General features: G+C 38.8%; 1 protein-coding gene across 1 annotated transcript; it reads left to right on the top strand.

The window, feature by feature from the left end:
• Positions 1-7,486: 7,486 nt before the first annotated feature.
• ppp5c (protein phosphatase 5, catalytic subunit) lies at positions 7,487-14,964 on the top strand. The gene is made up of 13 exons (XM_003459452.5): positions 7,487-7,631; positions 9,368-9,609; positions 10,233-10,380; positions 10,495-10,616; positions 10,720-10,785; positions 10,993-11,091; positions 11,238-11,343; positions 11,949-12,091; positions 12,407-12,494; positions 12,599-12,639; positions 12,757-12,935; positions 13,026-13,107; positions 13,824-14,964. The coding sequence occupies exons 1-13, from the start codon at positions 7,535-7,537 to the stop codon at positions 13,884-13,886; spliced, it is 1,476 nt and encodes a 491-aa protein (XP_003459500.2). The 5' UTR covers positions 7,487-7,534; the 3' UTR covers positions 13,887-14,964.
• The last annotated feature ends 1,031 nt before the right edge of the window (positions 14,965-15,995 follow it).

Raw genomic sequence — 15,995 nt, forward strand, 5'->3', positions numbered from 1 at the left:
GGGAATATGAATGCTGAAAAGTACAGTCAGATTTTGATCTGTGCAATATCACCTTGAAGGCATTAGACAGAAAACAGAAGAAAAGGCGGCCAACATCAAAATAAGAGCTTTTAATGTTCTTCAAGAAGCCTGGAAAACTATTCCTGAAAACTGCTTAAATATTACAGGAAAGCTTTTCTAGGAAGGTTCAGGCAGTGTTTAACAGTAGAGGTAGACAGTTGGTGATGTTCCCTGTCCAGTCTGAGTACAAAAAAAAGATGTTGAAAAGATGCTTTCATTTTTTTTAAATAATTCACAACTAAATTAGTTAATGAAGGGTTTTCCATAAGATGATTTTGCTGCTTTTTTAAGTAGAGCTTTTTCTTCTGTTTTTGTTCTTTTGTTTGGTCTTTTCTTTTAAGACTGTAACAACCAAGCTTTCTCCTCTCAAAGGCAGCAAACCAAAAAGTAGACCGACAACAGCTTTGGCATACATCCTCACATATACACACATGCTCAACACACAACGAGGGGGGAAAAAGGCATTGTGTCAGACAGGTATAACAGAACCCAGACTGCGAAAGAAGGCCCTAATTCAAGCCAGTCTATCCTAGCATCAGCACCACAGTCCAGCCCCTCTGGCACTGCTGAATCATCAAAGCTCACCCTTAATGCACTGGAATGGCTGAGAGTTTCACACACACCGTGCCTTCCATAGTAGTATTTGTGACTAAATTAATTTGGAAGGCCGACTATTTGATGATAAAGAGAAAGATCATAAAGTCTGACTCATTCTACTGAGGTCCAGTGAGAAATTGGAAGATGATATCTGTGGTTCATTTTTGGTTCACAGCACCTGAAAAACACATGTGACTACACCACTGAGTGTGGTCCTCATTTTGTTTTAGATACACCCGCTGGTCTGCACTCCAAATAGGTGGAAAGGGCCATCTGGTGCAAAAGGCACCTACATCTAATGTTGCCTCCTCTGACTGGCCACCCAAGAGTCCAGGATGTGAACTAATACTTTGCCGTAATGAATCGTACTCCCTAGAGATATAAAAAGAAAGTTAAGGGATGAGTCTGGAAGGCTCCCAAAGTGCTGTCAGTAGTCAACGCTAACTGACAGGAAAGTCCAACAGTAAGAGCAACAGGAAGAGGAAACTCTCCCCCACAACATCCTGGATGGCCTGCCCATGTGTGACTGGATATTTACAGATACTGTTCAGGGTCTTTGTTTGTGCTTCATAGCTGGTATTGACATGCCAAAGTTATAATGTCTAATTAGTGATTTGCAAACATCTCTGTGTACACTATAATGCTGTGGCTGGCAAAGTAATGTTATTCTACTGACAGATATTTACAGCTTGTTTTGAATACTTCTGTCTGCTCCACTGCTTGTTTGTTACAGCTATTCTTGTCTCTTGAGATAATTCCACCACATTAGAAGAAGTCTGGGGCAGATTTTTCAACAACCCGTCCCTCTTTCCACCTTATTTGCAGAGTTCTATTGAAGTCTTCCTTTCCTTTCAAGTCCCATAGTCATCTAATGGTCAGAATGTGTGTACCCAGACATCCTGAGTCACTTATGATGCTGGTTCCTTTCTGTGGGAAAGCGTGACCATGTGTGCTGTGCTCAGTCGCTCATTGCTCATAAACAGTAGGAGCACTGCCTGCAATGTAAAATAAACTAGCCGCCACAACATGCTGTCACTACCGTTAAGTAGCGTGAAAACAACAACCACAGAGCCAGATCAAAGGGGTGCAGCAGGTCACACAACTCCTCGGCTTACGTACCACTCTCGCTTTGATAGATTATCCTCTTGCTCTTTCGCGTTTTACGATAGAAGGTTACTGTCAGATTTAAGATGTAAGTCTGTCAAAGAGTTGGCGTCACATCCAGGTGAAATGGCGAGCTGGTAATGAACTCTAAAAAGGTGAAACACTGCGTGTGTTAGATGAAAACTTGCTTGGATCACCATGATGGTTGATATCACAAGGCAATGAAGAGCAGCGTCATGGGTGGTCACTGTCTATAAATACTTTTTACTGAGGGTGTTCCTCTCCTTGCCTTTCTTCATGCTCACATACAGACTATAACAAACTTTTCACCTCAAACATTCATAGCATGTTGATTCAGCATGTCTATTTCACATCCTCCACTGTCTGCTATGCTCTATCTGCATTCCTCCACATGAGCTTCTGTCTTTCTCTCTGAGGCGCAGAGTCATTGCCCTATTTGCTTGAATTTCTCATTTCCTGTTTGGGGTGTGTATCCGATCCCTTGTTCTCGTGCCCAACACACATCAAACACTCAAAGAGAGAAAAAGAGACAGAAAGAAGGGCACACAGAAAGTATATAAGTGAGGGAATCGTGGCAAAATTAGATGTGAATGGGAGAGGTTGACTTTGAACGGAATCGGGGTGAAGATGTCAGGACAATGGAAAGGAAAAATCTTGACCGATGAGATACACACAGAGAAAGCCAATGGAAAACCAAAAAGGAGTAGGAAACACAAAGCGGTTAATTATAATATCCACAGATATGCCTCAAAAAGGGTCAGGCTCATGCCAAAGGCTTTGTTCATTCTGTAGGATCACGTTTCTTCTTTATCTAATTTTTAAGGAATCTGGGCTGATTTCACTTCCCCGTGCAATTTGTTTTTATTTACTCAAATTATCTGTTTAGTCAGTCATTTTCCAAATTTCCTTTAACAAGGCTGTGGTGCCAGTCAAACAGGAGGGGGTCGCTGAGTTATAGCCATTAAAAATACAGCTTCCCATAGTCTGCTTCACATTTCCATCATAAAGGACAGATTCCACTCAGGCTGTGTGTGGGCTTACACTCAGGTATGGAGTAGTGGTTTAAGTGGCTAAAGCAACTAACCATAGTGTATTTGTTTCATGAGAAAAAACTGCTTGTTTTACTGGAAAATATGCTGTCATTTGTTCTCGCACCAAATCTGATATTAAGCCTATAACCCAGCTTTTTAAAATTGAAGTTCGGAAATAAAGCGAATTCGCTTTATTTCCGCACTTCAGTTTTAAAAAGCTGGGTTGTAGGCTTAATATCAGATTTGGTGCGAGAACAAATGACAGCATATTTTCCTGATGCCCAGTTAAAGAGTTTCCATTTATTCTGCTATTCATTTTCATTTTTTATGGCCGGGTTTTTTGGAAAAAAACCCCATAGATTTTCTTTGTCTGTGTATCAGAAAATTATAAAACAAAATGTCAACAAAAACATTAAAAAAACAAATCAAAACTAAAAATAAACTCAGCTACAACAGTTGTGTGTTTATATATCTTCAAGGTAAGGAAAGAACAATAATTACCAGTAAATGTTTGCCCTTTTGAATGACTTCATACTTAAAATCTGTGTTTGAATGGAAGAGTTGCAAATTACGAAATAAAACAAGCAATAAAAAACTGTCATCAACATGCAATCAGATGCTCATTTAAGGATTCCTAGTCATCAGAATTCAAACTGTAGCCGAAAGGTAAGATTCGTATTTTATACTTAGAAGAGCACTGCAAGAAATGTAAACGGACGCTCAACAGAATATAAACACTAACGTTTTCTATACCCTCCTTCAGTCTCCACCCTAACCACTGTGGTTACAAGTCCAAGAAACACAGGAGAAAAACAGAAGAGGTTTTAATGTGGAAAGGTAAAGCAGCAGTGTTTTTTAAGCAGGTATGCATCGCGTTTCTTTTCCATTTACATAAAATTTCCAACGCCTTTCCTGAGGCGCAAGTGAACATGCAATTTGTCATTTTGGGATGTTGGTTAACACACTAGCTGATGGCTATACCGATCAACAGAAGACTTTGTAATGCTGCTGTACAATGTGGGCAATCCCTGCAATTTATGACTCACACACTGTCAGAAAAAAGCAGCAGGTTACAGTCAAAGCCAATGTCTAAACTAAGCATGACGGAAATGAGAACTAGGATGGTAGCTGAAGCTCATGGGTTTTTTTTATCACAACTTATTTTCAGTTTGGCTTTAAGTCCCATGCCCTGCCTACTAGAAAAACATGTGGTTCAAATAAACGTGACCCCCCACAGACTCCCTGAAGTCAAGCGCTCATTAGTGAATTATTTTCACAGAGTAGAGCAGAAGAAACTGTTGTTGTTTCAACTTATACATAATACTCGCCAGGTCTGATAAGATGGTTAAAGGGGTATAGTAGAAGAGTTGGGGGGGTGGGGCACAATCACATAATCACTACTACTATGTGCTACAAAACAATAAATACTAAGAAGGTCTGGAACAAGCCTATGTAACAATATACTCCAAGCACTCTGAGACCTCATCATTTATTGGCTTGTGGAGCTGGAATGTCACTCACATTCCCACTGACCTTCATCAGTGTCTGTCTCTGGTTGCTCGTATATCTCTGTGCTCCTCCGTTTGTGTTTGTTTTAACTTTCTCAGGACCCCCCCCCCCCCCCAACACCACCACCACCAAAACGCCCATGCATCGTGCATCCGAGAGGACAGCAATTTCCCTCTTCCCTCCTCCCACCAAACCAGACTTTCTCTACCTCTCTCCCTCCCACACTGTCTCTCCCACTCACTGTCTGCGTTTACTCTCATGTGTGGCTGAGGCTATAACGTCAGCTCATGCTCAGTCAATCTTGACGTGTTTTTTTATATATATTTTTTTCCATCCCTGAAGCGCTACTAGTAAAACCATCACAGAACTAGACACGCCATGGCTCAGAAAGGCAGACGAGTCATTGGTAATCTTCTAAGAGAAAGTGAACTCACAATGAGGTTAGTAAGTGTACGCCAGAGGTCACGGACAGTGAGTCACCCAAGTACTTGGTCTCTTATTCTTCACGGTGGGATGTCGCTTGTGAGTCAGGGCAACAGACTGGACTGGGTTGTATACTCTGTGTCATATGCTTTTCTTCACCATGTCAAGTTCTGTTGAACTTCTAACCCTAACCAGTCAAAACCCAAATACACCAAACTGCAAAGCTATATCTGAATGGGCCGATGTTCTGGTACACAAGACATATGTGACTATGTACACTGCTACTAGAAAAGGAAAGGTGTTTCTATTTAAATTTAGGTTTATGTGACATTTTACAAGCCAATTATACGAGACTGAGGTGCATCAGATGTCATGTGTGAGTGAAAAAATTGTGGAGCTATGCACCTGTGCCTTGTCCCCTCATTACTGTGTCGTGTTGCGTGCATACAACAGTGACAGAGACAAATGTAAACTCCACATAGCCTGGAGGCGTATGTAAGATAAACAAAGTAATTGTGACTGAGGCTGTACTTTTTTGTTATTGAGCCAACAATTTATTAAATGGGGAATTTTCTGTAGCTCAGTCAGGTGCAGATTTAAAGACAGGGTATTTAAAGTAGTTATTCCAGACAGACCAGGGCAAATTGTCCCACATATGAATCATTAAGTCAGTCTTTCACTAATTATTCTTTTGAAACAAATTACTCATCATCTTAAAATTTTAATGGTTAACCTCATGTGAGGCTTAAGGCTGCCTACAAAACAAACCGGTTTTATGTGTATATCAGTGAATGTATTTACTGACCCCTGCTGGCTGATAACCTAAAATAACTCAAACGTGGATACAATTTGACATTGAAATTATATTTGCAAGTCAAATGAAGAGCTGAACAAATATCAGCAAACACACAAACAGTTTATGTGCAGTTTGTCACATAATGTGTCTCAGCTGAGTTAAACACAGCTGCAGAATTAACTTTAATATGTGAAACTCAGAAATTGAGAAATATGTAAGAAAGAGAGGAAGGAAGAGGGAGAAAAGGTTATTCTCAAAGGTCAGGAGTGTCCAGGAAGTAGATCTTTTAAAGTGGGAAATTTAAAGCGTAATATCCTCATTCATTTTAGATTTGTTGTTTTGTTTTTTAAAATCAGATATTGGATATTGGCTCTATACATTACTGCTGAAATTTTGCTTTTGCACAACATTTTGCAAAACAAATTGAAGCCAAATTGTGTTTATCTAAAGTTCATGGTGAATTTTAGGTTACACTGAGGGTAGCAAACCAATTTAAATAGAAGGTGATGATACTGATTAGATTCACTCGGGGGAATTCTACCTTTCACATTAGCTTTAAAGTGTCTAAAGGATGAAAAGAAGCTGTGACAGCTTATGTAACATCTGATTATCTCATCATTTTTTTAAGGGAATACTGGAGTAGCAGCACAAGACAGCTGATCACAGCCTGCACACATATAAAAATCTCTTTTAAGTGACAAAACAATTCATTATGTGACTTATTTCCAGGTGACTATTCTCTGACGGTTTCCCCAGCTATCAAATAATACTTTAAATACTGTAGAAGGAGAAACAAACACTAGAGGGACTTTTTTCTTTTTTTTTAATCACCCATATGAACCTCAATTACAAAACCAAACTTTTACTATTTACTGATAGGACACCAAAGAAAGTTATTATTGGACACTGAAACACACACAAAAAAACCCCAACTAGCAAAATATTAATGTAACAATGGAATGCATTTACTTTCTTAGGTACACAAAGCACAAAACTTGCTTATTGCAAACTAGTCTAAAGCAGTGGTAGGAAACCGTGTGTGTATGGGATTTGCATGTGTTTTCCACACTCACTGAAATCGCTGGTCAGGTACCTTTTTAATCTTATAACCCCACAAGTTCCTCTTTTGATTTCTATTAGAATCTCAGCTGACTCTAAATTCAGAATAATTGGAATCTAATTAAGTTATTATTGGGATTTTTTAACATTGTGGGTATTTTTGCCTTCATTTGCAAAGCACAAATATATATAGCACCTATATATTTATAATGCACTTATAACATGCATGTCTTTGGACCCTGGAAGAAAGACAGAGTACTGAGAGGAAATCACTGCAGGTACTTTAGAGTGAGTCAAACATGCAAACTCCACACAAAGAGCCCCCTGCCAGGATTTGAACCAGAAGTCTTCTTACTCCAAGGACAGAGCTAACCACTCCACCACCATGCCACCCTGTTTCAGATCTCCTGGCACCCTCTGAGCTCAGTTCCTTATATATGATCACGACTATGCTGTTTTAGTATTTCACTGTTTAGAAATTCTTCCATGATCAGCCAAACCAGATGGTGTCTCTCTCTGTGGAAACCTGGGCAAATGTGATGGGAACACAGATATCGCTCATGACAGTGTTAGGGTCTACCACTTGTCACCACTACACATGTTGTTCATACACATGTAACTCATAATAAATTCACAATTATTTAACCCATAAATAATTTAACCCACACTGGTGGATCTAAAATTGCATACAGCATCAAGGTACAAACACTTTTTAGCACCTCTGCAACAGTATCAAATTTGAAAATAATTTTGGCCATTTTAGAAAAAGTCGTCAAATGTCAAACTAATGTCAAATTTGACCTGAACAGTATGCAAGGGTTACACGTTGTAGTTTCGTAATGTCACACGTATGCTCACCCCGTAAAACTGCTTCCAATGTGACAAATTTCAAAAACTACACCTAACTTTGCGACCTTTACGACAGTCCATCCCAATGGCGTACATATCGGAAAACGGCAGTGAGAAGAAGATGGCGGAGGGAGGTAATGATGCCGAGCTACTCAAGGAGAAGGCGAATAAGTACTTTAAAGGTAACTTCTAAAACCTGTCAAGTCAGTGTGTTTTTTCAGTATTTTTTATAATTTGACACTGTGACCACTGGTTAGCAGCGGCGTGATTGTGTTGCAGTACACCTCAAGCAAAGCCGGTCGCAAATACTAAGCTAAGCTAATATTGCTCAGAGAGCATGCTAATTGTAAACCCCATTCATTGGGATCCGCGGCACTGATGGGTAACAGCAGCTAGCTAGTAGCCACTACACTCAGCAGCGACAGCATCGACGTTAACCCATGCCGTCACTCGTGTCGTGTATATTACACCACCAACTTCCCTATTTATCCAATGTCTCGGAGGTATAAGGTTTATGACCATGCGCTGTGTTTAACAGTCACTGATTTGTTTGCATTTAGCCGCCGTAGCGGGTTAATATTGTAGTTTAAGGTGAGGTTCACATAGAACTCCTAGAATTTTCTGTTAGCCGGCGGCTGCTTGAACAGGAAGAGCAGCGAGGCAGAGCTCCCTAAACTCATGGCAGCAGTTACTGAATCTTCAATGTAACACAACTCTTATTCGTTTATCTGAAATGCAGTTAGATTTCAAGTCACTGAAGAGGCGCTTTTAATATCGTACGATTAGTATTGAAACGTGGTAGTCACGTTGCGCCCCCATTCAAAACACATAGATAATGAAAGTGTCTGTTATGCAACCGGCGCTAGGGTTTCTAGTTAATTTAGGTAGATTCCTTAGTAAATCAAAGCATATAAAATCCAGCCTGAACACAGTGGTGATCTGTGAAACATGCATATGAGGTTATCAGCCGTCATTCACATTTTGTATTAAATACATTTTTCACGCCCACGACAGGTCTGTCTGTCGCTGGTTAATTGGAAACTTCAGCGGCATCTGCGGGGTTGATACTGATGAGTCAGAGCAGGTGCAAAGAAAAGACTGTTATGTGAGGGACAGGATGGTATTTTTCTGCTTTATAATTCATATAACGATGTTAGACATGCACCCCCAGAGGTTGCAGTCCCATTACCTTTCCTAATGTAAGACACATTTTTACCTAGTGTCAGATTCTAGAATAGAATAGAATAGTCATTGTACATGTACAACGAAATTGTGGGTGCTCCACACCAACTGTGCTGGAATGAAATATAAATGGTAGACAGCAGGAATAAATAGCCAACAGGAGAAATATATACAATCAAGAGGGATATATATAAACAAGAGAAATATATGGCACACATTAGAAAACAAATATGGTCTAAACTAGTACGTTTTGGCAGTGTTATTTTCTTAGTTGTATATATTGCAAAACTTGTAAAACCTGATTTAGTTTGTCTGTTTGTAAAGGCGGGGATATGATTTCTTCATAAACAATGGTGAATTAAAAAAAAAAAAACTTATTATGTTTGGTGACTGGTCTGCATATAGTTTATGCCCTTAAAAATAAACCCATGAAATATAAATGTGTATATATTATGTTTCTGTGTGTGTGTGTGTGTGTGTGTGTGTGTGTGTATGAAAGAGTTATCATGTTAAAGAATTGTGATTGACCAAAATAATCAACAATTTATTTTTGCTATAATTCAACAGTCCTATGATTAAGTAAACCATGTATCATGGCAGTGATATACACTGCTAAACACACACCATTGAAGTTTTTACAATTTCTTTCACTAGTGGATAACTCATTACATTGTGTTTGAGCGTATGATCAAGGTCCATTTAAACTGCGACTTTGTTTTTTCTTTTCTTTATTCAGAAAAAGACTATGAAAATGCGATCAAGTACTACACAGAAGCCTTGGAACTCAATCCATCCAATGCCATATACTACAGCAACCGAAGCCTGGCATACCTACGCACAGAGTGCTATGGTTATGCCCTGGCGGATGCCACAAAGGCCCTGGAGGTAGACAAAAACTACATTAAGGGATATTACCGCCGTGCCACCTCCAACATGGCACTGGGCAAATTTAAAGCTGCACTAAAAGACTACGAAACGGTAAGAAGCAATAGCATTTTTGATTATTAGGAGACACATCATTTACACTTGCAATCCAGTCTAAACCTTGAATAGAACAAAGTACAGAGCTCTCCACTTCCATCTGTTGCTCTGTCACCACCAGTTAGGCTCTTTGTGTTGCCTTAACAGCACCAAGTGGGGATTATCCTGTAATCCTGTCATGATGCCAATTAGATCCAGTTTGAAGGCTCTCATACCACAGTTAATGGAGTTTGTGCCTTCCTCATAATAAGCAATATAATTTAAATATAACGATAGACCTTAGGGATCTCTAAAGCTCTGTCTTAGTCTCTAGTTTATTGCACAAACCAGACCACTAACCATGATATTTCAAAAAGCATATTCAATGCTTCTTTAAGCAAATAAGGGTTGGGGCTAGATTTAAATGTGTATATCTCTTAAAAGATATGGGACAGAACATAATGTGACTAAAACCATTGTTAATTTTACATATGATAATTGAGAGATTTGATCCTTTATGTTTCTGTTTCTATTTATATTCTCAGCTTCACAGCTATACAAAGTCCTTGTCCCTATGTATGCTTTAATGCCAGTTAAAGATTAACCAGGGTGTTTATTTCATATCTCTGACCTGATAATAGGTAGTGAGGGTTCGACCGAATGACAAGGATGCAAGGATGAAGTATCAAGAATGTAACAAGATTGTGAAACAGAAGGCTTTTGAGAGAGCCATTGCCAGCGACGAGACAAAGAAATCTGTTGTTGACTCTTTGGACATTGAAAACATGAGTATGTTTGCTTTCTTATTTGAGGAATATACATTAGTATCATATATTAATATTTAATTCAAAAGGTATTAAGGTGAAAGATGTGATGTGAACCATATTATTTTTGACTGTGCAGCGATTGAGGATGACTATACAGGCCCAAAACTTGAAGACGGGAAGGTCACATTGAAGTTCATGAAAGAGATGATGGATTGGTTCAAAGATCAGAAGAAACTGCACAGAAAGTGTGCTTATCAGGTAACCATGGTTATTTATATGACATACAGTAGAGTGAGACAAGGAAATATGTGTATGCCTCTAATTAAACTGGTATGTATGTATGTATTTCTTTTTTTCCCAGATTTTGGTGCAAGTTAAAGATGTTCTGTCAAAACTGCCAAGTCTTGTTGAAATCACGTTAAAAGAGGTGAGGATTTTTCTTCATATCCTCACGAATGAAGTGAAGTTTTTTAGTTCACAAATAATGAGTGCAAAATTAGAGCGTGGTTATATTCTCTGAGTGCTAACACTAACAAAACCCATAATGGGAGTACAGCTAGTAGATGATTGTTCATGGCCATTTTTTAAAGTTCTCTATTCTTTGTTAAAGATGTTCTGTTTCTCTTTGTCACAGACAGAAAAAATAACTATTTGTGGGGACACCCATGGCCAATACTACGATCTCCTCAACATCTTCAAGTTGAACGGCTTACCTTCTGACACCAACCCTTATGTATCCTTTGTTTTTGCTGACACTCACACACAGTGGTTTTAAATTTGTGTTCACTGGAGTACTTTTCTGTGTCTAAAATTGTAACAGTCAGATGCCACAAACTTGTCCAGAACTTGTGCGTCATAGTGCTTAACCACAGCATTCAGCTGTTCAATGGTGACTTTGTGGATCGTGGCTCTTTCTCTGTTGAGGTCATTCTTACCCTTTTTGGCTTCAAGCTGCTCTACCCCAACAACTTCCACTTGCTTAGAGGTGAGAACGCTCAAGAGTGTTGTGCATGGATCTCAGGCTGCTATCACATGTCATATTGTACATCATGATAACTACATATGTCTGTTGGCATTGGGTTTAAAGGCATCTACTGCAAACTCCTATAATTTATCAGTAATTTAACACCTTTCACGATTAACTGAACATATCGATAGAATATCAAACAACAACTGCTATGGCATTATGTCCAAATAGTCTATGTATTGTAAAATTATTGTTTTAAAGAATAATCAACTAAAGAAGAAAGGTTCATGTTTTACTTTAATGGAATACACACCACTAACCACACAAATTTGTACCATAAGGTGGTGCAGCATGTCAGTGCAACATTTATTTAACCATACAAGAAACTGAGAGTAAATTCTAGTTCATAGCAGCAGTGTGGTGAATGGCAGAGGTTGTTAAATAGGGGGTGAAATGCTGTCACCTGGTGGTGAAAGTTTAAATTCTGCAGAAGATCGCAAACAACTCTTCTAAAGAGCGATACTCCGAAGTCATTTGCTGGATAATTGATCCTCCATAGTACTGACTGATTAAAATGTTTAAGCGTCCTGTGTAATCCGCAGTAACCTCTTTTAAATCTGCAGGTAACCATGAGACGGACAACATGAACCAGATGTATGGATTTGAAGGGGAGGTCAAAGCCAAGTACACAGCCCAGATGTTTCAGCTTTTCAGCGAGGTGTTCCAGTGGCTTCCTCTTGCACAGTGTATCAACAATAAAGTACTGGTAAGCTTTGAGAATGTGAACTAAAAGGGGTGACACTGGCGATTAATTTATTTGTGCTTAAGGTGTGAATATGTATGGATTAAATTCTTATGGCTGTCATTCAAGTGGAAGTTGATTCAAAATGATCAGATATTTTTTAATGGATACATGTATGTAATGTTTTTCACCTCAGCTATGCTTCTGAAATCATTTTTAAATAGTATGTGTTGTTAAGTGAACTTTCTGACTGCTGTTTTATTCATCACTTTTCTTGTACAAGGTTTTCATGTGTTTTTATTGCTGTACTCACAGTTCTAATTAAATTCTCCATGTCAGGTTATGCATGGTGGGCTGTTCAGTGAAGATGGTGTCACATTGGAAGACTTGAGGAAGATTGACAGGAATAGACAGCCTCCAGACTCAGGTGGGGCCAGACTCTTAAGTCATTATCAGTTTAAATTGCTATAAGAAATAACCTTTAAAAGGGATGACAAGTATAATTTAACACTTTTCCCCATTCTTTCACAGGTCCTATGTGTGACCTCCTCTGGTCAGATCCACAGCCACAGGTGAGTTCTCACCCACAGGTTTATACTGAAGCATAATTCAGTGCTTCCTACCGATCTGGATGCTATTTGTGCCAGTATCTGCTTTATAGTTTGTGTCTTTCTCTCCCTCTTACACAGAATGGCCGGTCGATCAGTAAGCGAGGGGTGAGTTGCCAGTTTGGGCCCGATGTGACGGAGCGCTTCCTGGAGCAGAACAAGCTGGATTTCATTGTGCGTAGTCATGAGGTCAAAGCTGAGGGGTACGAGGTCACTCACTCAGGGAAGTGCATCACCGTGTTTTCAGCACCCAACTACTGGTAAGTAATCAAGTTACTTAACTTAAGTGTTGAGTTGACTGTTAAAAAAGCAGCCCACTTTAACTGTTGTATTCTCCTTTTTTTTCTCAGTGATCAGATGGGAAACAAAGGAGCATATATCCACCTCAGGGGATCAGACCTCAAACCAGAATTTCACCAGTTCACAGCTGTGGTTAGTGTCCTGTGAAGTTTAATAAAATCAATATAATAGTAGTAATAATAATAATGATGATATAGAAATAAATACTTTTTTTAATAAATAAAGCAGTGCAGGCAGTTTCTTCTAAAAGATTAAAAATTTACCCATAATGCGTAAAGTGCATGTTGAGGTTTAGTCAGTCAGGTACATCACTTTTGGGTCCTTAATAAAAAGAAGCGATATCTCAGATGGCAGCCTACATGAAACGGGGATTGAATTGCGCTAATGGAAAAGTGGTTGAAGTGGAACAACAACTTAAAAGTACTTCATTCTCATTAACAAAGATTTAAAAGATGAGAAACCTAGAAACAACATTAATATTATATTACTTAAGTGGATATTTTAACAAAGATCATCACTATACAAATTTTGAATAATTCGTTAGCTTAATGCGCAGTGTTACAGTGACATCTGCTGGACTACTGATCTGAACTTCTCCCCCATGTTTAGGCCATTTTTTTTCCCTATTGCTAATTTATAAGTAATGTGACCATAATTTGTGATAATGATGCATTAGAAATCATAACACCCTGAGATGAGCAGTGGAGTCACATATTATCCTAACCAAGTGGAATAAAGACAAAAACATTAAACTACTAACTATTAACTGCTAAAAGTTTAGCTAGTGGTGTCTTAAGAGTTTGAAAAATCTTCTTAAATTCGAATCTAATTCTCATCTCCTTTTACAGCCTCATCCGAATGTCAAGCCCATGGCATATGCCAACACGCTAATGCAGTTGGGGATGATGTAGAGACCCATCTAATCTGTCTGTGACACTGATGACCTCCCATCGGATCCGAACCATCCCAGCCACCTCGTTCCTTCCAGCGCTCGGACATGCTGTTGTTCATGCTTAGCCTAAGGGATCCCTCTCCCCAAAAAACTTCAGCTAGTTGTACGCATAAAGTGTGTGGTTTAGTTCGGATGGGAAGAGATCACTTAGACCAGCCCAGTCCAGACCTGGATATACTCCTTCACATTACCGGCTAAAACTGAAAAATTACAATTTCCGTTGTCCCTTTGCCTGCTCTTGTGTTCCATCAGTGGGTACAAAAACAACCACAACATTTTCTGACGAGTTTCCTTCAAGCTGCTTTGTTTCTAAATATGTGAGCTCATCAGATGGCATCATATAGCTGGTATTTACCAAAGATCTGTAATGAAAATGATTGTTCAGTTTTTGCAAGGTGCATCTTGTGACTCTGAAACCTAGCATTGTATACTGTTGGCCTGCATACACAGAGATTAGAGCTTTGTAAACTGGTTGAAAAGCAGCATGTCTATCAGTGTTTCTCAAACCACTCTACAGTATGTCAGTTTATTTCTCACAAATCCAAAATCTTATTACATGTATGATTCCAGTCTAAAAAACAGAGATTGAGTCTCTGGGTACACACTGAAAGGTGCTGTTTGCCATTAGTGGTGTATTTAGCTGGTTCAGTCACGTGCACTGCTTCCCAGTAAGGAAGATACTGCTGCTCTCCATGTGTTCATCTCCTCGGTCGTCATTGTGCCACTGACCCAGCGGTTCCCGCACAGTCCACTCTCTCCAAACTAGCTTGTAAAGCAAACACTGTTGGCACTCTAGTCTCCAATACATGTTCAATTACCAGTGACTTATTAACCCCGTATGTGAATTTCTTCAGTACACAAACATCCGAAATGCAATCCTGTCTTGAAACGCACAGCTGCATTGTCCAGTGGCCCTCAACTTTTTAGATAAAGAAATACACTGATGTGTATGTATATATACTGTATCATTTAAAGATTCTGTGTAATGTTTGGAGAAAAATATTGAATAAAAAACGCCAGTCCAGTGATTTTAGAAATATGCCTACATCTTTATTTATGTCAGCTAATAGTCTAATCTTGTTTAGCATGCTGAAAATGTTTGCAGTTTCAATGATCTTCAAAAATATTACCTCGTTTTGTTTAATTAAAATTACCAGATTTTTTTCATTAAACATACTTAATGTGTTTTAGAAACAGCAAAAGCTACAAATAAGATATCACAGGCATGTGTTATTGAAATGGAAAAGAATCACAAAGGACAGGAAAAGCAATGGAAGACAGCAGGTTTGTATATGTCTTGACAGCTGCTTTTTTTTTTTTCTTCAAAAATTACTCATTTTGTTTCTGATTTCACATCCATAGAAAATATGGAAGATGGTGAGGAGGAGTATTAAACTGGAGACTAAATGAAGTAAATAATCACAGATCCAAACTCAAGCCAATACTTGAGCAGCAAAGAGCAAGAGTGGAGATGCTATTAGCTATAAATACATTAGCTAATATTTAAAATAAAATGTGAAAAATAGATGGGGACAAGCTAGCAGAAAGAGCAACGTACAGTACTGTGCAAAGGTTTTGAACCCCTCTTAATTTCATTAGGTTTAATGTTGTGATGAAGCCAAATTTGAAAGTTTTGATTCAAATGTACTCTGTATAGAGGATCTCAGGAGAAAGGTGCAAGGTCTACAGCTATCTGTAAAACGTGGCCCTGTCATGGTCTGGGGCCGCATTTCAGCCAGTGGTGTTTGGAAACAAAATGCTGGAAATATGAATACAGTCAAAGTTTTATGCACCATCTTCACTGAGAACGGAACAAAGGGCAGACAACATCCGAAGAACTCTGAAGCCTGGAGAGCTAGTCCTGAAGAAATTACAAGAAAGCCTAACAGGGTTCAGGCTGTGTTAAAGAATAACACAGCCTGAACCCATTTTCTTAGCAAAGTATAAAGAAACGACTGGCTGCTCAGTCGTTTTTCACAGTACTGTATAATTATGTAATTCTATCACTTTTGGGGTAACTAACGAAAGGGTCCCATAAAACGATGAAACAGCTTATTTCCTAAAATAA

This window comes from Oreochromis niloticus, linkage group LG14 (assembly GCF_001858045.2).
Source record: "Oreochromis niloticus isolate F11D_XX linkage group LG14, O_niloticus_UMD_NMBU, whole genome shotgun sequence".
NCBI lineage: Eukaryota > Metazoa > Chordata > Actinopteri > Cichliformes > Cichlidae > Oreochromis > Oreochromis niloticus.

What these genes read in the sequence shown, in the direction of transcription:
- ppp5c (XM_003459452.5), top strand. Translation starts at nt 7,535, where the DNA reads ATGGCGTACATATCGGAAAACGGCAGTGAGAAGAAGATGGCGGAGGGA. An exon ending in CACTAAAAGACTACGAAACG is followed by an intron (nt 9,610 to 10,232) that starts GTAAGAAGCAAT and finishes ACCTGATAATAG; the next exon opens with GTAGTGAGGGTTCGACCGAA. An exon ending in TTTGGACATTGAAAACATGA is followed by an intron (nt 10,381 to 10,494) that starts GTATGTTTGCTT and finishes TTGACTGTGCAG; the next exon opens with CGATTGAGGATGACTATACA.